The sequence below is a fragment of the Hyla sarda genome, chromosome 10 (genome assembly GCF_029499605.1).
Source record: "Hyla sarda isolate aHylSar1 chromosome 10, aHylSar1.hap1, whole genome shotgun sequence".
In the NCBI taxonomy this organism is placed as follows: Eukaryota; Metazoa; Chordata; class Amphibia; order Anura; family Hylidae; genus Hyla; species Hyla sarda.
In genome coordinates, this window is record NC_079198.1 from 125,484,636 (window position 1) to 125,507,474 (window position 22,839).

The window sequence follows — 22,839 nt, forward strand, 5'->3', positions numbered from 1 at the left end:
TAGTGAGTACAGCTCTGGAGTATAATACAGGATATAACTCAGGATCAGTACAGGATAAGTAATGTAATGTATGTACACAGTGACCTCACCAGCAGAATAGTGAGTACATGTCTAAAGGATAACACTCAAATTGTCCAACTTGCCTAATATTGTGTTGTCCTTGTAGGATCTCTAAAATGGCAGCAGAGGTACAATCGGACAGTGGTCCCAAACCATGCCAGTTCAGTAAAAAGAAGTCTCCGCCGGACTCTTTGCTCTTCAGACACACGTCATCGGTCTCGCTGTCCGTCCACGATGACACCGTGCTCACTCCAGATGATGTGGCCCATTACCTGGAGTTTAATGAACAAGAAGATCGCACCAGGTGAGCTGAGCACATTTTTAATGGTCATGTGACCTCTATCTACAGTTGTTGCAAAACTACAACTCCCAGCATGCCCCGACAGCCGAAGGCTGTCGGGGCATGCTGGGAGTTGTAGTTTTGCAGCCGACAGAGGGCCGCAGGTTGGAGATCAAGGCCCTAGAAAGGTGGCTATACTTTGCACCGCCATAAAATGAGGCTCATAACTTACAGCAGGAGAAATATCTTCCCTGCGGTGCCAAGAGTTAATATATCACGCCACACATTATAGCTGAGGCCTCGTGGCTCATCGCCGCAATGATTACTCCTCGCAATTAGTAATGGCTGCGCTGGCTCGGCACTTTTCCGCCCGTCTTTCGCTTTGGGTGATTTTTTTTTCTATAGTCAATCAATGACTGAACTAATGTCTCGCTGCAGAATTTACTGGAAATGTATTGATCGCAGAACGATTCCTGTATTGCAGACTGGGCACAATGTGGAACGGCTCATCCCGGCATCGTCTGCCAAGTTGTAGCGTAATCCATCAGTTTATGCAATCGGCCTGTGAACGCTGCCGTATTCCCAGAGTCCTGTCTGCTATCTGCTGTTCACACTACAGCGCCTGGGATCCCCTATAGTAATATGCTTCCTTCTCTTTGAAGTCCCTGATACTATTAGGTTCCTGATCACCCTGTATTAAAGGGTTAATCCAGGAAAAAACTTAAAAAAAAAAAAAAAAAAATATATATATATATATATATATATATATATATATATATATATATATATAAACTGGCTCCAGAAAGTTAAACAGATTTGTAAATTACTTCTATTAAAAAAATCTTAATCCTTCCTGTACTTATTAGCTGCTGAATACTACAGTGGAAATTCTTTTCCGTTTGAAACACAGAGCTCTCTGCTGACATCATGAGCACAGTGCTCTCTGCTGACATCTCTGTCCATTTTTAGGAACTGTCCAGGATAAAAGGAAACCCCCATAGCAAACATATGCTGTTCTGGACAGTTCCTAAAATGGACAGAGATGTCAGCAGAGAGCACTGTGGTCATGATGTCGGCAGAGAGCACTGTGCTCGTGATGTCAGCAGAGAGATCTGTGTTTCAAAGAGAAAATAATTTCCGCTGTAGTATTCAGCAGCTAATAAGTACAGGAAGGATTAAGATTTTTTAATAGAAGTAATTTACAAATCTGTTTAACTTTCTGGCACCAGTTGATTTAAAAAAAATATATATATATATAAGTTTTTCACCGGAGTACCCCTTTTTTTTAATATAAACTGGCTCCAGAAAGTTAAACAGATTTGTAAATGACTTCTATTAAAAAGTCTTAATCCTTCCAATAATTATCAGCTGCTGAAGTTGAGTTGTTCTTTTCTGTCTGGCAACAGTGCTCTTTGCTGACATCTCTGTCTGTCTCAGGAACTGCACAGAGTAGAAGAGGTTTGCTATGGGGATTTGCTTCTACTCTGGACAGTTCCCGAGACAGGTGTCATCAGAGAGCACTTAGACAGAAAAGAACAACTCAACTTCAGCAGCTCATAAGTACTGAAAGGATTAAGATTTTTTTTATAGAAGTAATTTACAAATCTGTTTAAGTTTCTGGAGCCAGTTGATATATAAAAAAAAAGTTTTTTCCTGGAATACCCCTTTAATATATTCACATGTTCCTGATCACCCGGTATTGATAGACTCATAAGTTCCAGATCACTCTTTATTGATAGATTCCTGATCACCCTGTATTAATAGATTCATATGTTCCTAATCACTCTTTATTGATAGATTCTTAGGTTCCTGATCACCATGTTTGTTTTTTTTTAGATTGGAAGGTTCCAGATTACCCCATATTGATAAATTAGTCGGTACCTGATCACCATTAATTCATAGGATAGATTTATAGGTTCCAAATATTCTGTATTGATAGATTTGTAGGTTTTTGTTCAATGTATATTGATAAATTTGTAAGTTCCTGATCACCCTATATTGATGAATTTGTGGGTTTCTGATCACCAATATTGATAGATTCCTGATCTGCCTGTATTAAAAGATTTTTAGGTTCCCGATCCCCGTGTTTTCTTAGATAGGTAGGTTCCTGATCACTCCATATTGATACCTTTGTAGGTTCCTTGGTCACCCTTAATGTATAGATTCATAGATTCCAGTCATCCTGTATTGATAGTTCCTTATCACCTAATATTGATAGATTCTTGATCACCCTGTATTGATAGATTCATATGTTCCTGATTACTTAATATTGATCGATTCCTGATCAACTTATATTGATAGATTCTTAGGTTCCTGATCACCATGTTTTGTTTTTTTTTGGTTGGTAGGTTCCTGCTCATCCCATATTGATACATTTTTTGGTACCTGATCACCATTAATTCATAGGATAAGATTATTAAGTTCCAAATATTCTGTATTGATAGATTTGTAGGTTTTTGATCAATGTATATTGATAAATTTGTAAGTTGCTGATCACCCTATATTGATGGATTTGTAATTTCTGATCACCAAATATTGAATAGATTCCTGATCACCCTATATTGATAGATTCATAGGTTTCTGATCACCTTCTATTGATAGATTCCTGATCACTGTATTGATAGATTCATAGGTTTCTGTTCACCTTCTATTGATAGATTCCTGATCACTGTATTGATAGATTCATAGGTTTCTGTTCACCTTATATTGATAGATTCCTGATCACTGTATTGATAGATTCATAGGTTTCTGATCACCTTCTATTGATAGATTCCTGATCACTGTATTGATAAATTCATAGGTTTCTGATCACCTTATATTGATAGATTCCTGATCAGTCTGTATTAAAAGATTTTTAGGTTCCTGATCCCCATGTTTTCTTAGATTGGTAGGTTCCTGATCACTCCATATTGATACATTTGTAGGTCACCCTTAATGTATAGATTCATAGATTCCAGTCATCCTGAATTGATAGATTTATAGGTTCCTGATCACCCAATATTGATATATTTCTGATCACCCACTATTGATAGATTCATAGGGCTCAGATTGTAGTTTCTCATTATAAAACATTCATAAGTTCCTGTTCACTCTGTATGGATGGATTTGTAGGTTTCTGATCATCCTGTATTGATGGGTTTTTAGGTTCCTGATCATCCTATATTCATAGGTTTTAATCATCCTGTATTGATAGACTTGGTATATGAAGAAGGTCCCGGCACACGGTAAATAGCTCTAACACTATTTTATTCATCTTTCAGCTTGGCGTTACTGCACGCGTTGCGACTCACCTGAGCCTTTTCTCAACAGCTGATTACACATAACGGAAATGACATATTATAGCAACACCAAAAATTATTGACAGACTTGTAGGTTTCTGATGACCATATATTCATAAAATTCCTAAATTCCCGATCACCCTGTGTCGCTGGATTTGTAGGTTTCTGATCATTTTGAATTGATAGATTTCCTGATATATTGATAGATTCCTGATCGCACTGTATTAATTGATACTTAGGACCCTGTTCACCATGTTTTCCTATATTGGTAGGCTCATGATCACTCCATATTGATACATTTGTAGGTACCTGATCACCCTTTATTGATAGATTTATAGGTTCCAATCATCCTGTACTGATAGATTCATTGGTTCCAGATCACCTTATATTGATAGATTGCTGATCACACTGGGTATTGATAGATTCTTAGGTTCTTGTTCACCAGGTTTTGCTAGATGTAATTCCTGATCACCCTTAATTGATAGATTTATAGGTTCTAATCACCTTGTGTTGAATAGATTCATAGGTTTCAGTCATCCTGCATTGATATTTATATTGTTTCATAGGTTTCTGATGACCGTATATTAATAGATTCATAGGTTGCTGTTCACCATGGATTGGTGGATTTGTGGGTTTCTGATAACTGTGTACTAATAGATTCATAAGTTCCTGATCATCCTGTATTGATGAACTTGTAGGTTTCTGATCATCCTGTATTGATTGATTTTTAGGTTCCTGATCATCCTGCATTGATAGATTTTTAGGTTCTTGGTCACCCTGTATTGATAGATTTATAGATTCCTGATTACCCAATTTTTATAGATTCCTGATCACTCTGTATTGATAGATTTCTTGGTTCCTGATCACCCTATATTGATAGATTCTTGATTACACTGTATTGATAGATTATTAGATCCCTGGTCACCATGTTTTCCTAGATTGATAGGTTCCTGATCACCCCATATTGATAAATTTGTACTTTACTGATCACCCTTAATCATCCTGTATTTATTTATTGATTGGTAGGTTTCTGATCACTGTATATTGATAAATCTGTAAGTTCCAGATCACCCTGTATTGATGGATTTGTATGTTTCTGATCATCGTAGAGTTATGGATTTGTAGGTTCTTGATTATCCTGTATTGATAGATTAATATGTTCCTGATCACCCAATATTGACAGATTCCTATACACATTGTACTGATAGATTCGTAGGTTCCAGATCTCCTTATGTTCATAAATTCCTGATTACACAGTATTGATAGATTCTTAGGTTCCTGATCACCGATTTTCTTGAATCCATTGTGTCTCTTGTGTCGTAGAGGTGATGTGTACATAAAACACTAAGGAATGATTCAAGAAAATTGTGAGTGCCGAGATTCCTGTTGCTATTGTAATACCCTCCAATACCGGGCACAACTACCGGAGAATCAGATTATATGCCAGATGCTGTTTACGATTAAGAGGTATATCAGTCTGTGTCCAAACTGCAAAATAACAAAGCTGCCCCACAATATAAAAGAGGAAAAATCGTGAAGAGCCGTACCACCCTGCAACCTCGGCCTCTGTAAAGTGGCTAGTTTGAGTTTAGACCAAATATTGACCCATACAAAAGCGGGAAGTAAGGCATATAATTGGTTAAATAAGGACATTGGCAGAGGCTGAAAGGTGTGCTCCTCAACATAGGCAGAACTATGGTAGAGTCACCATCTTAACCAGGTTGATGCGCCTGGGCACTGCCAAAGGCAAAGGCTCCCAGACTTTCATTTATCCTTCACATAAGAGAGAAGGAGGAGAGCATTTATACGATATTTAGATTTAAAATCAATACAAATAAACTTTTTCACTAACACTAACGTCTGTTCCCCATGTATCCAATATAAAGGGCATAAACACAAACTTCCCCAGTTAATACGTAGACCGGAAAAATGCCCAAAATAGTCAATAATAAAAATAGCCAAGGAAGTGTCATTGGTTTACATGCCTACCCTGTCTTCCGTGTCACCATTCCCCATACCCCCATACTGAGAGTGCTGACGGAGACTCAGAGCCAAGGGCTCAATGGCTAATGCAAATAAAAGGGAAGAGAAAGGGCAGCCTGCTGTGGTCCCTTAGCTAGCAAAATATAGGGAGAGAGGATCCAATTTACATACAAGCGAACAAGTGGAGAGCGATACAAAATAGATATTCATTTCCTAAAGGAAGGGCCAAACCCAAAACAAACTAAATCCTCCAGCAGGAAAGGCCAATCGATGGAATCGAAGGCCTTTGCCACATCTAGGGAGGACGTCGCCCAATTACGCCCCCATCGATCTCCCAACCTATGTGAGAACTTACATCGGGCATGAAGACTGTCTGATCAGGATGAACAACTTCCAAAATGACTCCCCCAGGCAAATCGTCAGTCAAGATTAAAGGGGTACTCCGCCTCTAGCAAAGGATAGGGGATAAGATGTTTGATCGCAGAGGTCCCGTCACCCCGGACATCCAGTTCATGGTGCTAACTTCGCTCCCTTTCGGATGACTGGCGACGCGGAGCAGAGGCTCGTGATGTCACAGCGTCGCCCCGCTCATGACGTCATGGCCATGCCCCCTCAATGCAAGTCTATGGGAGGGGGGACGTGATGGCCGTTACGCCCCCTCCCATAGACTTACATCAAGGGGGCGTGGCCGTGACATCACAAGCGGGGCGTGGCCGTGACGTCACAGGCCTCCGGCGCTGAACCTGATGCCCTAAATGAACGCCGGGTGCAGCACAGAGATTCCCGGCGGTGGGACCCCTGCAACCTCCTTTGGATAGGGGATAAGATGTCTAGGGGTAGAGTAGCGTTTTAAGGAGAAAAATAAGTAGTCTGACAGGTCTTTCTTTGGCATCATGAGGATGAAATGCTAAGAGCTGTAGTATTGCAACATCTTGAGGGCTGCAGTTTGCACTATGGCATTAATAGCACTGTTCATCCAGAGCTTTCTGTTTCCTGAATAGAAGAATACAGCGAAGACTTCACAGAGTAATGAATAGTAGTAGTCATAGCTGTAAATCCTGAGGGTCTGTCAACACACTTATCACTGCCTCACCGCAGACCACATTGCTGTGTACTTCTCCAGGTTTACTGCCGAGCCATGTCATTGGGCAAAGAGTTAATGGAATCGTTTTTCTGATCACGTTTGGGAATTATCAGATGTCCTGTCAATGCCGCGTATATCTGTCTATCTGTGAAGGAGGGAAAAGATTAATCAGATGGAGAGATATTGATTTATGCCCGAGAGTGCGGACAGTTTTATCGCATAGATTCGTCATGCTCGCGTCAATGTTGCAGATTAACCTTTCCTGTGCCACCAAGGTCCCTATAGTGAACTGGTGAGTGTCACAGGAATACATGTTCACTATGTGACACACAGCGCCCCCTGTAGAAATAAGCTGTGTATATATTGTTAATCAGTGTTCCCCAACCTGTCGCTCTCCAGCTATTGCAAAACAATTACTCCCATCATGCCCTGACAGCTGAAGGCCTAGGAGAGCCATTGGTTGGGGAACACTATTATATCTTAGGAAGGAGAGATGTGATATGAAAGCTGCAAGAGTCCAGTGAATGAAGGGTGTATTCTGAAGCTTCAGGTCCTGTCCTTGAAGCTGAGATTGGCTGGACTCCATTTGTGTTGCCTCCTTACAGAAGTAATGACAAGAAGTCTTATCTGCCATACAAGTGACTGTCTGCCAATGCTGCACAGACTTGCTTCAGATTTACTGTTACATATTACTATAATATAACATTTTGTGTGGTATTTTTGCAACCCATAGACATCCCTCTGAGAGCGACTCCACCCTCCCGCGGCCATTCCCCGCTTCATCCAACACATACGGCTATATCTGCAGCCCGTCAGAGCTGGCAGAAGGGGACGCACCAGATGAAGATGAAGACGACCTGGACCTTGGTGAACTCAGCTCCTTAAAGTCCTATAGAAAGTACTGTGAGACACCTACCTCCAGCATCAGTGAATACGAGAGCTCTATGGCGGGGTCCCTAGTCAACGGTTGGGGGTCCGTATCTGAGGATAACTATACCAGTGCCCGGTGCAGCATGGTCAGCTCTTCAGATGGTTCCTTCCTTATGGACGCCAGCTTTGCCAAAGCCCTGGCTGTGGCAGTGGACAGCTTTTGCCTTGGAATAACCCAGTCGGAATCCATGGGAGCGGACCGGATCTCCGCCGGTGAGTTATCAAAGTTTTACTGCTTTTTGCACCAAGTTAGATTTCAGTGGAACCTACACGTCTATAGGAGGCAATCCCATGTGACACAACAGCGTCAATGCAGACAAGAATTGTGGCAGAAGCTGTATGCTATGTCCCCATAACAACACTTAATGTCTGTCTTCTAGCCATATTAACATATATCATAGGATCAATGTGTGGAATAAATCATATTGCACTCTTGTACTCTCAGCAAGAAGTCTAAAAAAACTTTTAACATTTTTCACCATAGGGCTCCCCTTTAAATTGATTGTATTCTGTTAGTTACATTTCCTGGGCAGTGAAGGGGATATTGATTTCCCTGCAGCTGTCATGCTTAGTTATTGGATCGCCCCAGATCATGAAGAGAGATAATTCTGACATTAAACATGTTATTCTCTAATATAGTACTGAAGGATTCCATAAACCCAAGCTGAAGAGAGGGAAAGCCATACTGGGGCCTGAGGAGAGGAGAGCCATACTGGGGCCTGAGGAGAGGGAGAGCCATACTGGGGCCTGAGGAGAGGGAGAGCCATACTGGGGACTGAGGAGGGGGAGAGCCATACTGGGGACTGAGGAGGGGGAGAGCCATACTGGGGCCTGAGGAGAGGGAGAGCCATACTGAGGCCTGAGGAGAGGGAGAGCCATACTGGGGACTGAGGAGGGGGAGAGCCATACTGGGGCCTGAGGAGAGGGAGAGCCATACTGAGGCCTGAGGAGAGGGAGAGCCATACTGGGGACTGAGGAGGGGGAGAGCCATACTGGGGCCTGAGGAGAGGGAGAGCCATACTGAGGCCTGAGGAGAGGGAGAGCCATACTGGGGACTGAGGAGGGGGAGAGCCATACTGAGGCCTGAGGAGAGGGAGAGCCATACTGGGGACTGAGGAGAGGGAGAGCCATACTGGGGCCTGAGGAGAGGGAGAGCCATACTGGGGACTGAGGAGAGGGAGAGCCATACTGGGGACTGAGGAGAGGGAGAGCCATACTGGGGACTGAGGAGAGGGAGAGCCATACTGGGGACTGAGGAGAGGGAGAGCCATACTGGGGACTGAGGAGAGGGAGAGCCATACTGGGGACTGAGGAGAGGGAGAGCCACACTGCGGACTGAGGAGAGGGAGAGCCATACTGGGGCCTGAGGAGAGGGAGAGCCATACTGGGGAGTGAGGAGAGGGAGAGCCATACTGGGGACTGAGGAGAGGGAGAGCCACACTGCGGACTGAGGAGAGGGAGTGTCATACTGGGGACTGAGGAGAGGGAGAGCCATACTGGGGCCTGAGGAGAGGCAGAGCCATACTGGGGCCTGAGCAGAGGGAGAGCCACACTGGGGACTGAGGAGAGGGAGAGCCATACTGGGGCCTGAAGAGAGGGAGAGCCATACTGGGGACTGAGGAGAGGGAGAGCCATACTGGGGCCTGGGGAGAGGGAGAGCCATACTGGGGACTGAGGAGAGGGAGAGCCATACTGGGGACTGAGGAGAGGGAGAGCCATACTGGGGACTGAGGAGAGGGAGAGCCATACTGGGGACTGAGGAGAGGGAGAGCCATACTGGGGACTGAGGAGAGGGAGAACCATACTGGGGACTGAGGAGAGGGAGAGCCATACTGGGGACTGAGGAGAGGGAGAGCCATACTGGGGACTGAGGAGAGGGAGAGCCATACTGGGGACTGAGGAGAGGGAGTGTCATACTGGGGACTGAGGAGAGGGAGAGCTATACTGGGGACTGAGGAGAGGGAGAGTCATACTGGGGACTGAGGAGAGGGAGAGCCATACTGGGGACTGATGAGAGGGGGAGCCATGCTGAGTGTAAAGATCTTACCGTAACAGCTGAGTAGTAGTAGATCTGCTGTCCTGTGTGAACTATGACTGAACCGTAGGGAGCGGAGTCTAAGGTCTAAGGTTTCACCAGAGCGGGATGGACTTGCTGCTGCAGGTGGCACCCAGGTCACTACCCTTGGCACGGTCTGTCCACACAGGTTGCCCATATGAAGCTTGGCACAGATGAAGGCAAAGTCAGACGAAGCACGGGTCAGGAGGCAGGCAGCAAAGTAGCGAAGTCAGGTCACAGGCAAAAGGTCAGGAGGCAGGTGGCAAAGGAGCAAGATCAGGTCACAAGCAAAAGGTCAGGAACACTATATGGCACACACAAAGGTAACACTTTCTCTAAGGCTCAAGACATGAAGATCCGGCACCATAATAGGGAGGGACTGGACTAATATAGGGTCCGCCCAGCAGGGAGCCAATTAAGAACGTACTGGCCTTTTAAATCTAGCAACGCCGGCATGCTCACGCCCTAAGGAAAGAGGATGTGCACGCCGGCAAAGCAGAACAGAAGAGAGTCCGGGGATGGAGGAAGGTGAGGAGATGCCCGGCTCGCATGCGGGGGCGCCCCACAGAGCAAGTCCCAGAGCCATCAAGACAAACAGAAGGGGTGCGCTCACTGCCAGACAGCACGGCCGGAGCGTTTCCCATAGTGACGCCCGGGACACGCGTGCGGGTGCGTCCCCGTGAGTCCCGGAGCCAGGGATGTTAAGGAGGGGGGAGTGGTCACAGCCAGAATGGATGTTGGGGACTGAGGAGACAAGGAGCCATACTGGGGAATGAGGAGAGTGGATGACATGCGGCAATGGATAATGCATGTACCCAACATTATCTTTTTATTAATTTCCTATTGTCATCCGATTGTTTTGTTACATTACTGACAAATTGCTCCTGTTAGTGATTCTTAGATACCTGTTTCTATAGCGACCGTCCTGTGTACAATGTAGCAGCTGATAATTGACAGCTCAGAGGTTTCTACCACCTGACTAGTGAGAGGGTCCCGGACCCCCTCCCCACTGATCATAACCAGTCACCAATTTATATGTTTGTTTGTTCATCAGATAAATGTTGCGATTTAATGACTCCATAATATGTGGAGGAAAACTATACATTTATTCCATAAAACTTCTTCGGAATTGGGGGGGGGGGGTTTGGTGCTTTTCTGTGCACGGTCTTTAGGCTGAAGATGGATGAACACCCAGGAGCTGAGCCCATTCCAGACACGTCTCTCCATGATGGGGTTAAATAAGGTCATGGAGTGGGATCTTCCTGCCATCTGTTCCCATACGGAGTATTTACACCATCACGTTCATCCTTTGCCTCACAGTATTTTCTAAATATCATTATTATTTGTGGCTGCAGCATCAGGCAGAGCTGAGAATATGGACTATGAGCGGGCGACAATTGTTGAGCCTTATGCCAACAGACAATGTAGCCACATGCTAGAACAATATGACCAAAGACAGCACAAACATGGGTTCCCTATATATATATATATATATATATATATATATATATATATATATGAATATGCAAAGCAGCTCATTACATCACCTTTTCAGGTATTGTTCCCTGGTATCACCTTAGCTTCTGTTAAGGAATATAAAAAGCTGATCGGGATTTATGCCAAGCCAGACTACTCCCCAAAAGGGAAGTTTCTACCCATCTGCAGACAGCTGTTTCGTGGTTTTTGCCACTCGTCAGTACAGAGCAGGCTGATCTGGCTTGGCTGGGGTAAGAGGCCTGAGAGTGCTTAATGGCCTTCTGAAGCGCCGTTACACCAGGAGTAGTGGCGTCGCCCTGAGGTAAATACTCACCCCGTTTAGCTTTATATATATATATATATATATATATATATATATATATATATATATATATATATCTCTATCTACACAAATCCCTAGAGAGGCCATTACAATTCTTCAGTATGTTGTCACCTAACTTTCTACAGATTCTGAATGTCACATACGGGTCTGTGCAAAAAGGCTGGTGTTGAAAAAAATGCTACAAAGTAAGAATGCTTTGAAAAAAATAGAAGAATTAATAGTTTATTTTTTATCAATTAACAAAATGCAAAGTGAAATCTAAATCAACATTTGACGTAACCGCCTTTTGCTTTCAAAATGTCATCAGTTTTTCTAGGTATAATGTGCACAACATCAGGGGTATTGTCGGATTATAGTAAGGTTTCTGATTAACCAGTTATACCAAATAGGTGATAATGATGATCACTTTCATATGTAAGTTGAAATACAGTAATTAACTGAAACAGAAACAGCTGTGTAAGAGGCTTAAAATTGGGCGAGGAACAGCCAAACTCTGCTCCAAAGGTAAGGTTTTGGAAGACAGTGTCATGTCACAGGTCATGTACCATGGCAAGACTAAGCACAAAAATAAAACACAAAGTAGTTATACTGCAACAGCACGTTGTCTCCCTGGCAAAGATTTTAAAGCAGACTGGGGTTTCAACCATAGATGCAGTGGTCGGCCGAGGATACGTGCAGCAGATAAAGACGCCATGCTTACGTCACTTTGAAACTGAATGATATCCAGCAGTGCAATCAACTCAGACCTGGCAGAGACCAGAAGTGTTCTTCATGGAAGAATTGCGTTCAAAAAGTCAAAACTTCAATGTGGAAACAAGGCGAAGTGACTCAACTATACAAAAAACCATAGGAGCGGGGGAGCAAAAAAAATGGCAGCAGGTTCCTGGGCTGATGACACAAAACGTAAAATACTTGGCTGTAATAGAGGGCAGTTTGTTCGTAGACTAAAGAGCGGTACAATGGGTGTCTGCAGGCAACTGTAAAACATGGCGGAGATTGTATTTATTCTGGAGCAGGACGATGACCCCCAAACATACGGCCAATGTCATTGGGACCCATCTTCAGTGTAAAGAAGAAGGAGGAGTCCAGGAAGTGATGGTACGGCCTCCACCGGGGCCTCATCCAACCTTATGGAGGCTGTCTAGGCAGATACAAAAGGGCTTTATCAAGTGTTCAGCTACATAAGATCTGTGGTTGGTTCTTTAAGATGTTCAGAACAATTTCCCTGTCAAGGTTCTCCCAAAATTGTGTTTAATTACCTGGAAGAACTGAAGCAGTTTTGAAGACAAAAGACGTTCACACCAAATTTCCATTTGATTTACATTCCTCTTCTGTTCCTTCACTTTGCATTTTGTTAATTGATCAAAAAATTAAATATTAAGCTTGAAAACACTCGATCTGGTTGTTGTGTTGAGGTTGTGGTTTCTAAGTACTTTCCAGTTTTAGCTCTTACACCCTAATTGTTAAATAGCAAAACTTGGAAAAAACATAAGTCATCATCAGCATTTCAGAAGTATTTACAAGAGGACATAGGGTTATATAGAGGATACATTGTTATATAGAGGACATAGTTTTATATTAGAGGGGAAAGGTTTCTTCAGTAATATCAGGAAGTATTACTTTACTAAGAGAGTAGTGGATGCATGGAATAGCCTTCCTGCAGAAGTGGTCGCTGCCAATACAGTGAAGGAGTTTAAGCATGCATGGGATAAGCATAAGGCTATCCTTCATATAAGATAGAGATAGGTATAAGGCTATCCTTCATATAAGATAGAGATAGGTATAAGGCTATACTTCATATAAGATAGGGATAGGTATAAGGCTAACCTTCATATAAGATAGAGATAGGTATAAGGCTATCCTTCATATAAGATAGAGATAGGTATAAGGCTATACTTCATATAAGATAGGGATAGGTATAAGGCTATCCTTCATATAAGATAGGGATAGGTATAAGGCTATCCTTCATATAAGATAGAGATAGGCATAAGGTTATCCTTCGTATAAGATAGGGATAGGTATAAGGCTATCCTTCATATAAGATAGAGATAGGCATAAGGCTATCCTTCATATAAGATAGAGATAGGTATAAGGCTATCCTTCATATAAGATAGGGATAGGTATAAGGCGATCCTTCATATCAGATAGGGATAGGTATAAGGCTATCCTTCATATAAGATAGGGATAGGTATAAGGCTATCCTTCATATAAGATAGAGATAGGCATAAGGTTATCCTTCATATAAGATAGGGATAGGTATAAGGCTATCCTTCATATAAGATAGAGATAGGCATAAGGCTATCCTTCATATAAGATAGAGATAGGTATAAGGCTATCCTTCATATCAGATAGGGATAGGTATAAGGCTATCCTTCATATAAGATAGGGATAGGTATAAGGCTATCCTTCATATAAGATAGGGATAGGCATAAGGCTATCCTTTATATAAGATAGAGATAGGTATAAGGCTATCCTTCATATAAGATAGGGATAGGTATAAGGATATCATTCATATAAGATAGGGATAGGTATAAGGCTATCATTCATATAAGATAGAGATAGGTATAAGGCTATCCTTCATATAAGATAGGGATAGATATAAGGCTATCATTCATATAAGATAGGGATAAGTATAAGGCTATCCTTCATATAAGATAGTGATAGGTATAAAGCTATCCTTCATATAAGATAGGGATAGGTATAAGGCGATCCTTCATATCAGATAGGGATAGGCTTAAGGCTATCCTTCATATAAGATAGAGATAGGCATAAGGCTATCCTTCATATAACATAGTGATAGGCATCAGGCTATCCTTCATATAAGATAGGGATAGATATAAGGCTATCCTTCATATAAGATAGTGATAGGTATAAGGCTATCCTTCAAATAAGATAGGGATAGGTATAAGGCTATCATTCATATAAGATAGTGATAGGTATAAGGCTATCCTTCATATAAGATAGGGATAGGTATAAGGCTATCCTTCATATAAGATAGGGATAGGCATAAGGCTATCCTTTATATAAGATAGAGATAGGTATAAGGCTATCCTTCATATAAGATAGGGATAGGTATAAGGCTATCATTCATATAAGATAATGATAGGTATAAGGCTATCCTTCATATAAGATAGGGATAGATATAAGGCTATCCTTCATATAAGATAGAGATAGGCATAAGGTTATCCTTCATATAAGATAGAGATAGGTATAAGGCTATCCTTCATATAAGATAGGGATAGGTATAAGGCGATCCTTCATATCAGATAGGGATAGGTATAAGGCTATCCTTCATATAAGATAGGGATAGGTATAAGGCTATCCTTCATATAAGATAGAGATAGGCATAAGGTTATCCTTCATATAAGATAGGGATAGGTATAAGGCTATCCTTCATATAAGATAGAGATAGGCATAAGGCTATCCTTCATATAAGATAGAGATAGGTATAAGGCTATCCTTCATATAAGATAGGGATAGGTATAAGGCGATCCTTCATATCAGATAGGGATAGGTATAAGGCGATCCTTCATATAAGATAGGGATAGGTATAAGGCTATCCTTCATATAAGATAGAGATAGGCATAAGGTTATCCTTCATATAAGATAGGGATAGGTATAAGGCTATCCTTCATATAAGATAGAGATAGGCATAAGGCTATCCTTCATATAAGATAGGGATAGGCATAAGGCTATCCTTTATATAAGATAGAGATAGGTATAAGGCTATCCTTCATATAAGATAGGGATAGGTATAAGGATATCATTCATATAAGATAGGGATAGGTATAAGGCTATCATTCATATAAGACAGAGATAGGTATAAGGCTATCCTTCATATAAGATAGGGATAGATATAAGGCTATCATTCATATAAGATAGGGATAAGTATAAGGCTATCCTTCATATAAGATAGTGATAGGTATAAAGCTATCCTTCATATAAGATAGGGATAGGTATAAGGCGATCCTTCATATCAGATAGGGATAGGCTTAAGGCTATCCTTCATATAAGATAGAGATAGGCATAAGGCTATCCTTCATATAACATAGTGATAGGCATCAGGCTATCCTTCATATAAGATAGGGATAGATATAAGGCTATCCTTCATATAAGATAGTGATAGGTATAAGGCTATCCTTCAAATAAGATAGGGATAGGTATAAGGCTATCATTCATATAAGATAGTGATAGGTATAAGGCTATCCTTCATATAAGATAGGGATAGGTATAAGGCTATCCTTCATATAAGATAGGGATAGGCATAAGGCTATCCTTCATATAAGATAGGGATAGGTATAAGGCTATCATTCATATAAGATAATGATAGGTATAAGGCTATCCTTCATATAAGATAGGGATAGATATAAGGCTATCATTCATATAAGATAGGGATAATTATAAGGCTATTCTTCATATAAGATAGTGATAGGTATAAGGCTATCCTTCATATAAGATAGGGATAAGCATAAGGCTATCCTTCATATAAGATAGGGGTAGGTATAAAGCTATCATTCATATAAGATAGGGATAGGTATAAGGATATCCTTCATATAAGATAGGGATAAGTATAAGGCTATCCTTCATATAAGATAGAGATAGGTATAATGCTATCCTTCATATAAGATAGAGATAGGTATAAGGATATCATTCATATAAGATAGGGATAGGTATAAGGCTATACTTCATATAAGATAGAGATAGGTATAAGGCTATCCTTCATATAAGATAGGGATAGGCATAAGGCTATCCTTCATATAAGATAGAGATAGGTATAAGGCTATCTATCATATAAGACAGGGATAGGTATAAGGCTATCCTTCATATAAGATAGTGATAGGTATAAGGCTATCCTTCATATAAGATAGGGATAGGCATAAGGCTATCCTTCATATAAGACAGGGATAGGTATAAGGCTATCCTTCATATAAGATAGAGATAAGCATAAGGCTATCCTTCATATAAGATAGTGATAGGTATAAGGCTATCCTTCATATAAGATAGTGATAGGCATAAGGCTATCCTTCATATAAGATAGGGATAAGCATAAGGCTATCCTTCATATAAGATAGGGATAGGTATAAATACATTTATTTTGATTAAATTAACTATTTTTGTAGGTTGCTCCCACCCTGTAAACTATTCCATAACTACAACTCTCAGCATGCTCAGACAGCTGCCGACTCCTGGCCTGATTACAGTTATACACAGGCTTAGTAGGGCAGAGCGGACAATCTGCTGCACAGTAACCCCGTATTACCTGGGACAAATCCTTTTATACTCCGGTTGGTCATTTGGATTTACAGATGTCTCCTGGCAGCTGTAGGGTCAATTTGACATTTTTTTTTTTTTTAAACAAACAACTTACTTATGTTCTAGGCAAAATCCTGAATTATCAGATAAAATCTGATTATTTTAAGCGGCTTTTCTGGAACATCTGTCTGTCACGCCGCACAAAAGCGAAGTGCGATTCAATGACGGCCAAGGTCGGGGAAGATTAGATCCGAGCCGCAAGCGGCAAATCGAAGTGAGAGCACTCATAGCAACAAGATAGTTCAGTATGGAAAGTACAATGTAATGAAAGGTGCCGACACGATAGATTAGTGTTTTCCAAACGGTGTGCCTCCAGCTGTTGCAAAACTACAATTCCCAGTATGCCCGGACAGCCTTTGGCTGTCCGGGCATGCTGGGAGTTGTAGTTTTGCAACAGCTGGAGACATGCTGTTCGGAAAACACTGCAATAGATATTAAAGGGGTTACCCAGGAAATTAATTTATATATATATATATATATATATATATATATATATATATATATATATATCCATCAACTGGCTCCAGAAAGTTAAACAGATTTGTAAATTAATTCAATTAAAAAATCTTAATCCTTTCAGTACTTATGAGCTGCTGAAGTTGAGTTGCTCTTATCTGTCTAAGTGCTCTCTGATGACACGTGTCTCGGGAACTGTCCAGAGTAGAAGCAAATCCCCATAGCAAACCTCTTCTACTCTGTGCAGTTCCCGAGACAAGCAGAGATGTCAGCAGAGAGCACTGTTGCCAGACAGAAAAGAACAACTCAACTTCAGCAGCTGATAATTATTGGAAGGATTAAGATTTTTTTTTTAATAGAAGTAATTTACAAATCTGGAAAGAAGAAAAATGTGTGCGGCTCACAACCAAGTCTCCGAGGCTTGATGCGGTTAAAAAAATCGATCCCCACCGATCGAAAATGTACAAGTTAACCGCACCTCAAGGACACTGCCATACTAGGCACACAATGAAAAAGGAGTAGAAACAGTTCGTGTGAAAAAATATGGAATATTCATTAAAATTAAAATCAAAAGTTACCTAAAATGAGCATGAATTATAACATATCATTAGAGCTAATAATTTAAATTACAATTCTTATGCCATTGGGCCCTAATGGCAAAAAAATATACCGTAATATAAGATAATAGGTGTAGTGCTGCCGATAGTATAAAAGTCTGCAATTCTGTTTGGTGCAAAAAGCCGATAGTCCGGAGGAAACTGATAAGCCGGCAATTTGATGTTATATGTTTTTAAGTCTCTGCGGAGGTTAAAGGGGTACTCCGGTGAAAACCTTTTTTCTTTTAAATCAACTGGTGCCAGAAAGTTAAACATATTTGAAAATTACTTCTATTAAAAAATCGTAATCCTTCCAGTACTTATTAGCTGCTGAATGCTACAGAGGAAATTCATTTCTTTTTGGAACACTGATGGCATCACGAGCACAGTGCTCTCTACTGACATCTCTGTCCATTTTAGCAACCGTGCATAGCAGATGTATGCTAAGGGCAGCATGGTGGCTCAGTGGTTAGCACTGCTGCCTTGCAGTGCTGAGGACTTGGGTTCAAATCCCACTAAGGACAACAATAAATAAAGAGTTTTTATTATTATTGTTATAATGACGTCAGCAAAGAGCACTGTGTTCGTGATGTCATCAGAGAGAATTCCAAATAGAAAATAATTTCCTCTGTAGTATTCAGCAGCTAATAAGTACAGGAAGGATTAAGATTTTTTAATAGAAGTCATTTACAGATCTGTTTAACTTTCTGGCACCAGTTGATTTAAAAGAAAAAAGGTTTTCACCGGAGTACCCCTTTAAAACATGCTGCCAATAGTCTTTGTAGGAATGAATGATTTTCTCACAGTATCCAGAGCCGCTGGACCCGTACTGCGACGGGCCAGTGTTAGCAGATCCTGCGGTTGCTGTGAGGTCACTGGCGGTTGTTATATATGGAGAGCCTCATGAACCTGCGGAGCTCTGGCATGAGACTCCTCTGTGTGGGGTCCATACTGGCAATATGCCCTTGTTGGCGTGTCGGACCCTCGCTGCAGATCTTGTAGCAGGATACTCGTGGTGAGAGCGGACAAACTGGAAGTATACCCGGTAAGGAGGACAGCTGATTTGGAAAAACAGGTGCCGTGGGCGGCCTCCTTCTCTTTTTGTATGTCGGCTGTGGTAAAATCGGCAGTGCTATATTGTATCGCTCAGTTCAGATTTGTATATAAGCCTAGACGCGTTTCAGGGTACTAAGAATGACCCCTTCCTCTGTAGGCAAATGGTAACCAGGATAATGGCGTTTGGCTCTGTGCCAATCTCTTCCCTGGCAGAGGATCGTAGTGGTATGATGAAGGTTGTGTACTGTGTGACGTTGACTCTATTTGTCATTTGTTTCTGTATAGACTTTTCGCCGTCCGCGTCCCCTCTGGATGGATTACTGGCTGTGCAGAACCAGGGGCAGGATGCCGACCTGAACAGTAGAAAACCCAAAGTGAGCCCACTGCCGGTTCTCGACTGGAACATTGACTGGATGGACGAACTGGAGGCGAAATATCGGCACAGAAGCCAAACAAAACCGCAGTATCCGTTCAGTAAGGTGAGGATGTGTTTATTATTTGGGAGTAAGAAAAATGTAATGTAGGGGGTGTAGCTATAAAGGGTGCAGGGGTCTAGGATGTATCTATAGGGGGTGCAGTGGTCTAGGATGTATCTATTGGGGGTGCAGTGGTCTAGGATGTATCTATAGGGCTTGCAGTGGTCTAGGATGTATCTATAGGGGGTGCAGTGGTCTAGGATGTATCTATAGGGGGTGCAGTGGTCTAGGATGTATCTATAGGGGGTGCAGTGGTCGGGGATGTATCTATAGGGGGTACAGTGGTCTAGGATGTATCTATGGATGGTGCAGTGGTCTAGGGGGTATTTATAGTAGGTGCAGTGGTCGGGGGTGTAGATATGGAGGGTGCAGTGGTCGGGGGTGTAGATATGGAGGGTGCAGTGGCCGGGGATGTATCTATAGGGGGTGCAGTGGTCTGGGATGTATCTATAGGGGGTGCAGTGGTCTGGGATGTATCTATAGGGGGTGCAGTGGTCTGGGATGTATCTATAGGGGGTGCAGTGGTCTGGGATGTATCTATAGGGGGTGCAGGGGTCTGGGATGTATCTATAGGGGGGTGCAGTGGTCTGGGATGTATCTATAGGGGGGTGCAGTGGTCTGGGATGTATCTATAGGGGGTGCAGTGGTCGGGGATGTATCTATAGGGGGTGCAGGGGTCGGGGATGTATCTATAGGGGGTGCAGTGGTCGGGATGTATCTATAGGGGGTGCTGTGGTCTGGGATGTCTCTATAGGGGGTGCAGTGGTCTTGGATGTATCTATGGAGAATTCAGTAGTTTGAGCTGTAGCTATAGGGGTGATCTGATCTGGTAGCTGTGAAGGGTGCAGTGGTCCAGGATGTAGCTATGGATGGGGCAGTGGTCTGGGATGTAACTATGGATGGTGCAGTGGTCTAGGGGGTATTTATAGTAGGTGCAGTGGTCGGGGGTGTAGATATGGAGGGTGCAGTGATCAGGGGGTGTAGATTTGGAGGGTGCAGTGGTCGGGGGTGTAGATATGGAGGGTGCAGTGGTCGGGGGTGTAGATATGGAAGGTGCAGTGGTCGGGGTTGTAGATATGGAGGGTGCAGTAATCGGGGGTGTAGATATGGAGGGTGCAGTGGTCGGGGGTGTAGATATAGGGGGTGCAGTGGTCGGGGGTGTAGATATGGAGGGTGCAGTGGTCGGGGGTGTAGATATGGAGGGTGCAGTGGTCGGGGGTGTAGATATAGGGGGTGCAGTGGTCGGGGGTGTAGATATAGGGGGTGCAGTGGTCGGGGGTGTAGATATAGGGGGTGCAGTGGTTGGGGGTGTAGATATAGGGGGTGCAGTGGTTGGGGGTGTAGATATGGAGGGTGCAGTGGTCGGGGGTGTAGATATGGAGGGTGCAGTGGTCGGGGTTGTAGATATGGAGGGTGCAGTGGTCGGGGGTGTAGATATGGAGGGTGCAGTGGTCGGGGGTGTTGATATGGAGGGTGCAGTGGTCGGGGGTGTAGATATGGAGGGTGCAGTGGTCGGGGGTGTAGATATGGAGGGTGCAGTGGTCGGGGGTGTAGATATGGAGGGTGCAGTGGTCTGGAGCTATGTGGGTGCAGTAACCTGAGGTATAGGGTAGAGATGAGCGAACTTACAGTAAATTCGATTCGTCATGAACTTCTCGGCTCGGCAGTTGATGACTTATCCTGCGTAAATTAGTTCAGCCTTCAGGTGCTCCGGGGGGCTGGAAAAGGTGGATACATTCCTAGGAAAGAGTCTTCTAGGACTGTATCCACCTTTTCCAGCCCCCCGGAGCACCGGAAAGCTGAACTAATTTACGCAGGATAAGTCATCAACTGCCGAACCGAGAAGTTCGTGACGAATCAAATTTACTGTAAGTTCACTCATCTCTAGTATAGGCCTATATAAATAAAGCAGCTGTGATGAATGTTTCGCCTGTACCTTCTATAAATCATATTGGGGGAGAAGTATCAAACATTTGGAAAACTAAATCATCTTCCCATTTCCAAGACCATTTGGAATATGACGATGCAATCTGATTGGTTGATAATTCCTCTCCTGCCAAATCCCATTTCCATCACGGCGCCCACATCTGACCCTGTGGTGCAGAATCATCTCCCCGGCCGCCATCTACACATCACACAACACCCGGACTCCGGGGAACCTGCAATAATCGGACCTCGCCGCTGCGTCCGCGGCGAGCACAGAATCAATACGCAGCACTTTACGCCTCCTCCGGGGTCTCCTGGGCACACGTACAGGGGTCACAATGTCGGACAAACCTTCTTTAGAATTCTATGAAAATATAACAAGGAGTTAGTGACACTTGATTTTGCAAAACTACAACTCCCAGCATGCCCGGACAGCCAACGGCTGTCCGGGCATGCTGGGAGTTGTAGTTTTGCAATATCTATTTTTACAGTTTGCGTCTCCTGCCAGGTGTTTTATTGCTTAATATGGCGGCAAATGTGGCGCTTTTCACGTGGTGATATTGACTGTTTCGTAACAATGTGTTTCAGGTTGAACCGTACAAGTAACGTCACTCCTCGGCCAATCAGCTCGCTACGACAACCGAGGGGTCTAACCCCCCCCTTCCAGCGGTGAAGGCTTCACAGGAGACCCCACAACCTGCGTGCAGAAAACCGTACACAGAGCGATCACCATGCGCAAAAATATTCACACCCCTAATGACCATTCCCTTCCTTTTTGACTTTTTAACCCTATAGCAGCCGACAGACATCTTCATACGGGCGGCCATATACAGGACTTGGCATATATATAGAAATACATATTGGGGGAGATCTATCAAAACCTGTGCAAAGGAAAAGTTGCTGAGTTGCCCATAGCAACCAATCAGATCACTGCTTTCATTTTCACAGAGGCCTTTTTAAAAATGAAAGTAGTGATCTGATTGGTTGCTATGGGATACTGGTCAACTTTTCCTCTGTACAGGTTTTGATAAATCTCCCCAATTGTGCTATGTAAGGGGGGGGGGGAGTCACAATCCGTTCCTGAAATTTCTTCAGTCCGGCATCTTTAGGACCGGATCGGATTATCGGATGGTGAGAAAAGCGTACGCAATGCGAGACATTTGTTTGCTCCGGTTAAAGGGGTATTCCAGGAAAAAACTGTTTTTTATATATCAACTGGCTCCAGAAAGTTAAACAGATTTGTAAATTAGTTCTATTAAAAAAATCTTAATCCTTTCAGTACTTATGAGCTTCTGAAGTTAAGGTTGTTCTTTTCTGTCTCAGTGCTCTCTGATGACACCTGTCTCGGAAACCGCCCAGTTTAGAAGCAAATCCCCATAGCAAACCTCTTCTAAACTGGGCGGTTCCCGAGACACGTGTCATCAGAGTACACTTAGACAGAAAAGAACAACCTTAACTTAAAAAATCTTAATCCTTTCAGTACTTATGAGCTTCTGAAGTTAAGGTTGTTCTTTTCTGTCTATTTG

At 42.8% G+C, this 22,839-nt stretch overlaps 1 protein-coding gene across 3 annotated transcripts in view; it reads left to right on the forward strand.

Moving 5' to 3' along the window:
- ROBO4 (roundabout guidance receptor 4) overlaps nucleotides 1-22,587 on the forward strand; it is a 101,407-nt gene extending 78,820 nt beyond the window's left edge. The window contains exons 17-20 of one of the 3 annotated variants that reach the window (XM_056544125.1): nucleotides 167-364; nucleotides 7,419-7,828; nucleotides 19,197-19,390; nucleotides 21,902-22,586. In XM_056544125.1, coding sequence (XP_056400100.1) covers nucleotides 167-364; nucleotides 7,419-7,828; nucleotides 19,197-19,390; nucleotides 21,902-21,919 — 820 coding nt within the window. In that variant the 3' untranslated portion in view covers nucleotides 21,920-22,586. Of the gene's footprint in view, nucleotides 1-166; nucleotides 365-7,418; nucleotides 7,829-19,196; nucleotides 19,391-21,901 lie in introns of all 3 variants that reach the window. The other 2 variants (XM_056544126.1, XM_056544127.1) reach the window with 2 other exon arrangements.
- The last annotated feature ends 252 nt before the right edge of the window (nucleotides 22,588-22,839 follow it).